Raw genomic sequence first — 8,289 nt, 5'->3', positions numbered from 1 at the left:
TGACACGTGTCTGCCGGCTGCGGTTCCGGACGGCCTTGGACCGCTTCCGCTCCCCGACGAGAAGGACACGGAGGTCCGCTGCGTGCACGGTGGCAGCATCAGCTCCGTGTACGTTCCTGATCCCGGTGTGCGTGGTCTGTGCTTTGTCAACGTGACCTTCACCGCCGCGATTGTGCTGGACCTGTCGTATTTTGACGCGCCACAGCATACACTGAACATCACGCTGCTGCAGTGCGTCCTCGTGGGCCTGTCGATCAGGGGGAGTGGTGCGCGTGTGCACGTGGACGTGACTTCTTCGATGTTGGATTCTGGTGAGTTGGTGTTTCAGGGTGATTTTGGCGCGAGCTCCCAGATATTGGTGGTGGGCTGTACGCTTGTGACGACGTCGGGCCACGCCATTTCCTTTGCGAAGTTTATTTTTGGTGCGAATATGACGCTGCTGCTACTTGACAACTACATTGAGGCGAGTAGGTACGCGGTCTATTTCATCAGTGTTGTTGTTGATGGTGGCGGGATCATTGTGAAGGGAAATACGCTGAGGACAACGGAGGACGATGACGGTTTGGAATCATCTGTTTGCGTTAATGTTATTGATTTGAAGAACGGCGGCTACTTTGACGTGGAGAACAACACGATGAGCTCGGTCAATGGCGTTATTCTTTTTGGGAATACTACCGTGAGCTCCGCGGGGCTGCTGCGAGTGGCAGACTGCACCTTTGTTGACGGGACGGAAATTTTTGATTCCGCGCTGGTGTATTTGTCTGGCTCGGCGACCCTTGAGGGAGGTGCGCAGTGGCGTGTGGAGGGCAACAGCGTAGGTGCAGCCTCAGTATTAACTATTCCGTACCCCCAGTACAAGATTAGGTTATCGGGCAGCGGCACCACCGTGGCGCTTGCACACAACCGTCAGGTGGACAATAGTTATCCCTTCGCTGATTTTTCTCCGCCAGACACGATTGTTGAGTTACCCGCGCGGTTTGTCGTTGGGTGCAACCTGCAGGGCGATGAGGAGGTGTCGTACGACGATGTGTTTCCGGAGGAGGTGGAAGTCTTCAGGTGTGGCACATGCAACGAAGATGCGGCGTGCTACATGCCCGGGACGGAGTTGGTGGACCGCAGCTTGTGCTCGTGCAGCTGCAAGGACGGATGGCATGGCGCGTCGTGTCTTCCCTTCGAGGTGCCCGACACGGTTGTGCCGCCCGTGGCGGAGAGAGCCGTTGACGGCGACACGAGCTGCATGGTGAACCAGACGCTGACGAACGTTACGCTGAACATGTGGAAGACGCACCACTGCTACGTGGGTGTGACATTCAGCGGCGTGGGTGCTGTACCGAAGTTTTTCCTCAACAGTATGCCGCTGCACCTCCCCATCAACATTACGCTCACTGGGTGCACATTTCGTGAGGGTGCCGCGCTGCAGTTTTTTGGGGGTGCTGAGGCGGTTGAGTCATCTGGCGTCCTGATACGCGTGAGCCAGACGGTGATGCGTTCCTCCACCGTTGCTTTTGTACGTGCCCTCCCGCAGCACTGCGACATTGCCGTCACGGAGGTTGATGCGGTGCAGTCCTCCGAGTCTGAACTGCCGGACACTAGGATGAACACGTTGAGCTTCGTGATGCTGAAGGACGTCGTGTTGAGTGCGTCCTCGCTGTTGATCAGCAACGTCAAGGCGCATGCGACGAAGCGTGATGCGTTCGTTGTGTACTCGACAGGGACGCTGACGCTGGTGGGTGGCAGCTCGCTGTACGCGCGTTACTGCAGCTTTGAGGGATACAAATACCTGTTCTACGCGTACAGTCTCAGTGTCCGCAATCACTCTGTTTTTACGCTTCTCAACAATACGATGTTCTCCGGGGTAAGCCTGCTGTATCAGCGACAAGTATTCAACGTGTCGGATCACAGCGTGTTGCGCGTGGTGGGGAACAGCGGCTCAGCTCGCTACGCCATCTATAACAATGGCATGTGGACTGTTCAGCGGTCAAGCTGGCTGGATTGGCGTGACAACAAAGTGGAGGTGGGTGCGATGTTCTACGACACTGTGTCCGCTTTTGGGAGCGTTGACGGCAGCAGTGTGGTGACGCTGACGGGCTGCAAGATGGGCTCGACGGGGTTGTCGGTGTCCCTGTTATCTCGGGCTGACGCCGGCTACCGGTTTGTTGCTGGGTGTCTGACGGTCGCGGGACGTGTGGTGACGACGGCGGCTGAACTGGAGCTCCACGGCATCACCAACGTGACGACGGTTACCGCGTGCGGGGAGTGCACGAAGGAGGGCGACTGCTTTGCTCCGCTGACGGCGGCGGTCAGCGACTGCAATTGCCGGTGCGCTGCTGGAGGGCACGGCGATGTGTGCGTCCCGGCGCCTGTGCCTGCTGGCCCGCCACCGCCCACGCCACTGCCACCAATACCCACGCCGCCACCGCCGCCGATTGGCGAGTGCATCAGTGACATGGTATACCCCGAGGCTGCGCAGGCAGTGGGCGGCGGGCTGTCGTGGCTGTGCTACCGCAACGTGACGTTCAGCGGGGGCGGCATGAGCCTGACGGTGCTGATAGGGGCGATGACGGGCGACGTGGCGAATGTCAGGTTCGATGGATGCACGTGGAGGGACGGCGCCGTGCTGTTGCTGTTGGGCAACGCGCACGCCGCTGTGGGGTCGCTGAATATTGTCGTCACCGGCAACACATTTAGTGATGCGCTGCTCAGCCCGGAGGGTGTGTTTCCACCGCACACGAACATCACGATCAGCGGGAACCGTTTTGCGATCACGAGGCTGTTCCATTGGTTGGGTTTGGACCTTAGGAGGCCGTCGTGTGTTGTGATGAATGGGCTGGCGATCAGCAACGACTCCGCGGTGGTGCTGGGTGGCAATGTGTTTCAGAGCGTGACGGCATCGTCAAGTGTCATAAAATTTGTTGGATCTGCGCTGAGGGTGTCGTGGCACTCCGTGCTTGCGGTGGTGGGCAACACGTTTAATATGGCTGGCGGTGACAGTACGCTGATTAATCTTGAAGGGTCTGGCCAATTTTCATCGCTGAAGGTGCTGAACAACTCTGCCGTGGTGATCCGAGGCAACTTTGTGGCGAGGCCGGTGAAGTACTTTTTATTACTAATTTTGATATTACGTGTGGAATCCCGGTCAGCGGTTGTGTTTCAGGGCAACGACATGCAGAGAAGCTCGGTTGTATTTTTTTCAAGCTACTCTTCCTACATCTACTACAACTCCTGGCTGCAGCTGAGCGGCAACCTCTGCCGTGAATCCCCATCGGCAGCCTTTCTCTTTCTGAACCCCACGGTGAATCTCCGCGACTCCGCGGTGTCTGTGTCCGGCAACCGATTCATTTCCAGTACGTTCACGCCGACCGTTTTGCGGATATCCACGGTGTCTCGCGATCTCACAAACGGAGCGATTGTGGCGGCGTGCAACACTGTGAACGGCGAGGAGGCGTACTATAGCATCCCGTCTGTGTACAATGCCACCATCCTGACCTGCAGCGACCCATGCGCCCTTGCGACGTCGTGCTTCCCCGCGTACACGACGACTGCCTCGAGTGATGGCTGCGCCTGCGCATGCGCTGAGGGTGGCCACGGCGATGCGTGTTTGCCCGTTGCTGTCCCCGAGCCACCGAGCACCGACGGCGCCGACTTGTGCGTGCGGGACGTGCGTGTGGATGGAGAGGTGAATGCCGGTGTCGGGACGTCGGTGTTGTGCTACGTTGGTGTGACCTTTGCGGCGGACGTCGTGGTGGACGTGGAGTTGATGTCAGGGAGCGTGCGCAACGTGACGCTGGCGAAATGCACGTTTGTGGACGGAGCGAGCCTGTACGTTGTTGGGTGGCGATTCGACCCGTCTGCTGGCGAGCGCGTCGATGTGTTGGTCAACGGGCTTGAGTCGCGCTCCGGCGGCGGCGTGTTGGTGGCGAACCGATTTCCGCCGGGCTCGCGCGTCACTGTGGTGGACTCGGTGCTGATTGCAGAGAAGCGTGTTGCGTACCGCGGTACCTACGAGCTTGGCGAAGCGTCCGCGTGCCTTGTGTTGCACAACGTGAATCTGACTGGGAGCGTGCTGACCATTGCGCGCACGCAGGTGGCGGCTGTGTTCCGCGACGCTGTTGGCGTGTTGTTTGTTGGCGGCGTGGCGCTGTCGTCGCGCGGTGCACTGTACGTGGACGGGCTGTCGGTGCAGACGGCGCTGGGGCTGTGCGTGTCGGTGGAGGGCGGTGTTGCTGCCAGTGGCGGCTCCGTTGTGGCGTTTGTTGACAGCGACTTCTTTCTGTGCAATCACGCAGTCTGCGTGGATGGGTCTGTGAGCGTGTCGGGCTCCGCCGTGGCGCTTGTGCGGAGCGACTTTTTGACGACGGAGGACTACGCGGTGGCGTTTTATTCGACGGTGAGCCTGGATGGCGGGTCGATGCTGCTGGCGAAGGGCAACGTGCACGACGGCGTCTCGAGGGAGATGCTCTACGCCGCTGGCGCCGTGACCGCTGTTGGGAGCACGCTGAGCTTTGTGCGCAATCGTGCGCTGCTGCCGCGGATGCTGTCGGTAAGCCTTTCGCTTTCGGCTGGGGCGCATTTGAGGGTGGCGTGCAACGACGCTGGTGGACGTGTCCTGTCGACGGCGGAGGAGTACGCAGCGGCTGGTTTTGGCGACGCTGGGAGCATCGACGTTGCTGGGTGCGACGCCTGCGACAGGGACACGCACTGCTACGCGCCCGGGACTGCGTCGGCGAGCATGAAGAACGGTGTGTGCGTGTGCGCGTGCGGCAGCGGCGGGTACGGCGAGACGTGCGTGCCTGTGGGAGCTCCTGCTCTGCCGCCCGCTGTGGGCACTGCGTCGAGTGTGTTTGTCCGCGAGAGCGTGACGGTGCGGTCTGTGTTCGTTGTGCCTGCCGGTGCGAGCGAGGTGACGCTGCGCCACGTTGTGCTGGACGGCGTGAGTCCGGTGCTCTACGTGCCGTGGATGGCGCGGGACGGCGTGCGGATCATTGTGCAGAACGTGTCGCTGCTGAACGGTGCCGTGCTGTACGTGATGGGCGGTGGAGCGTTGCGCGGTGCGGGTGCGGCGGGGAGCGACGAGAGCGGGCCGGTGGAGCTGTCCGTGTGCGATGTGGAGGCGCTGAACGGTGCGCTTGTGCTGACCGGCACGTTTCCCGCGGGGTCTGTGCTGACGGTGACCGACTCCCTGCTGGTTGCCGCGAGGCCGACGCCGCTTGTGTATCTTCCCGGCTCGCAGTCCTCGCCGTACGCACCGGTGCTGGTGCTGTCTGACCTGCGGCTCGTGCGGTCAGTGCTGGTTGTGTTCGGCGTGGCCCTTGTGACCGTGATGACTGGTGGGCGGACGGTGGTGGTGGACGGCGCTGTGCTGCGCGTGTCGGGGAGCCAGGTGTACGCCGCGCATGGGTTGGTGTTCGACAGCGGTGTTGAGGCCAACGCGTCCGCCGTCGTAGTGAACGACAACGCCGGTGCGCTGACCGATGGCGCGCTGCTGGTGCTGCGGGGGTCGGCGTCGTTTGCGTCCGGGTCGTGGATGTCGGTGCGCGGCAACAGCATCAGCGGCAGGCTTCTGTCGGTGCCGTCGTACCCGCGCCGTGCGGAACTCGTGCAGAGCACGCTGACGCTCCACGGGAACGCTGGCAGTGGGCCCGTCGTGATGGACGGCACCGTTGCGCTCGGGGGCGCCGGCCGAAAGTTCGTCGTGGGGTGCCTGACGCTCAACGGGCAGGCGCTGCAGCCGATGCACTACAGGTCCGCCGGCATCATCGGGGAATTCCGCCCCGTGGCGTGTGGCGTGTGCGACGCCGACGTGAGCTGCTTTGCTGCTGCGACGAGGGCGATGTCGGGGTCGTGCCGCTGCCGCTGTGCTGAGGGCGGGTACGGGCGCGACTGCCTGCCGGTGTACCTGCCGCACGTGGACGGGTGCAACCGCACGCCAGCCATGCCGCTGCTGAGCCACACGGCGACGCTGACGGAGACGCGCAGCCTGACGGCGATGTGGACGCCGAGCCTGAACGCGACGCACTACAGTCCGCCGCACTACAGTCCGACGGAGACGTTGCAGGTGACGGAGACGGTGGCGCTGCCGCCCACGCGGACCCCGACGGCGTCGGTGAGCAGCACGCTGTGGTGGAGCGACGTGACGTGCCCGACGCTCGCCGTGACGACAACGGCGGCTGGTGGGAGCCTGACGCAGAGCGACATTCGCGGCGGTGGGAGCGCCGCCCCGACACTGCTGATGGTGGCGCTGCCGCCACCGTTTCGATGGGCAAGCGACCCGCAGCTCGGCACGCACCTGAGCTTCGTGCCGGTGTCGACGGCGCAGCCGAGCGGCTTCGGTGGTCCGTGGGGAGCGATGCTGAGCAACGCGACGTGGGTGCGCAACGCGACGAATCCGTCCACCGTCCTGGAGCTCGCTGTGCCCGTGCACCGCGGTTACTTCACTGCTGCCGACGAGACGATAGTCATTCGCTGCGACGCTGTGGCGGTGTTCGGCGGCTGCAAGGGAGTGCTGCTTGGGTCCTTCACGATCAGGTCCGACATGCTGCCCGCCGCTGCCAGCGCCCTCTCGGCGATCACCGGCGTTGTTGCGGGTGCGGTGGCTGTTGCCGTGGTGGTGACTGGCGGGCTGGGCTCCATCCTGGAGATGCAGGCACTCGGCGTGTTTGCGAGGATGTCATGCGCCTCGGCACAGGAGCGTGCGAGCACCGTTGCGCTGCCGTACTTCCTGTCGGTGTTCGCTTCCCTCGATCCGCTATGGATGGTGGTGGGCAACGCGCTGCTCGCCGCTTTGTTTGGGTGCGTGCACTGCGGTGTGACGGCCGCCTTCCAGCGGTTGCGCGGCGTGGACGCGGCGAGTGCGTGGGCTGCGATGCGCTTCCCGAGCCTGACGTACGTCGTGGCGCACGCGATGCACCTCGGCATTTTCTTTGGCTCCGTGTTTGCACTGGCGATGCCCAGTGCCCGCGTGCAGCACCGCGTGATTGGCGTTGTTGGTGTGCTGTACGGTGTGGCGTTCCCTGCTGGTGTGTGCTACGTGATTGCTTGCCACACGGGCGCGAGCTTCACGAAGTACTGGCAGTTTTCGAGGAAGCCGCTGCACGAGCGCCTGCTGTACCCCGTCGGGTATTGGCACCCCGCGGCGCAGCAGCGGATGTACGGCGGCATGCTGACGAACATGAGGGGCAGCCACGTGTACTGGTGCGTGTTCCAGCTGTCGGTGCTGTGTGTGGTGTGCCTGATTGCGGCTGTGCACCCGCCCGTGGGAGGCTGCCACGTTCAGTACTTCTGCATGGCGGCTGTGCTGCTTGCGGGTGCGGGCGTGGTTGCCTTCACGAACATGATGCGCTCGTCCTTCCTGACGGTGATGCACACTGCGAGCTTTGTGATCCTTGCGGCGCTGTGTTTGGTCAGCGCGGCCAACCACCTTGCGCCGAGCGACGGCGGTGCGAGGGCGTACGCGACTATCGTGCTGCTGCTGACCGCTGTGCTGCTTGCGATCACCGTGTACAGCGTCGTTGTGTGGTACGCGGAGGACCGCCACTGGCAGGAGCTGCGCGAGCCGCGGCGTGGTGGACTGGAGGCACTGCTGCGCGATGACGAGGAGAGCGACGAAGAGACGCAGAAGCCCCACGAAAGGACGTCATCGTCGTACGCCTCGGGCACCACCGTTGCGTCGTTGTACCGACCACCCGCACCGCCGTTGCAGCCCATGGCTGGTGACACCCGCTCAGACGCACAGAGCCTGCTCGAGTGTGCATCGAGTGCGAGAGGCAAAATTGATCACGCCCTCCTGTGACGTGCAACACGTGGAACTGACAGGCGTGCGGTGTGCGGTGATTGAGGAGCCACGGATGTGCTGCGCCCCACAGCCAGCCATCGTTAACAGCACCGACGGTATTGTTGATTGTTGTTTCTATCGATGTGTTTCTATTTTGAGCGGGTGCTTTCAGGAGTTTTTCCCGTTTCATGATGACTGTGTGGAAGGGGATTGTACTGTCGCCCTTGTTGCTCCTGATGTTGTGTTGTATCGGACTGTAATTTCGTGGAGTTGTGTGCGAGGAAATTAGCGCTCATTTTGTGCAATGGAGGAGGGATCCAGCGAACCGCCTATTGGAAGTAATGAATTGCGGCTCTGCCTTACCGTGGGTTTGCATGCAGGAGGCATTACAATTCTCAGGAGCAAAGCGGCGACAGAGTGGTAGCAGGACTCCAGGTTTCCAGGAACGCCGTTGAGCGGGATTATGTATTGAGGCGCGACGCATTGCCGTGATTCCGGGCTGCCCTGGTGTGTGCGAG

At 62.2% G+C, this 8,289-nt stretch overlaps 1 protein-coding gene across 1 annotated transcript, besides 2 other annotated features; it reads left to right on the top strand.

Annotated features, from left to right (window-relative positions):
- Window positions 1-7,789, top strand: Tc00.1047053508391.10 (dispersed gene family protein 1 (DGF-1), putative; the record flags this gene model as incomplete). The annotated part of the gene is made up of 1 exon (XM_800423.1): window positions 1-7,789. A coding segment is annotated over one exon (7,789 nt), but the record flags the coding sequence as incomplete, so codon positions are not given.
- Window positions 1-8,289: a sequence feature (areas not merged during assembly with more than two copies in the genome that could not be assigned to a particular haplotype).
- Window positions 2,375-2,425: a microsatellite.

This window comes from Trypanosoma cruzi, genomic scaffold (genome assembly GCF_000209065.1).
Source record: "Trypanosoma cruzi strain CL Brener 1047053516799 genomic scaffold, whole genome shotgun sequence".
NCBI lineage: Eukaryota > Euglenozoa > Kinetoplastea > Trypanosomatida > Trypanosomatidae > Trypanosoma > Trypanosoma cruzi.
This window is presented reverse-complemented; position numbering and strand designations above follow the sequence as displayed.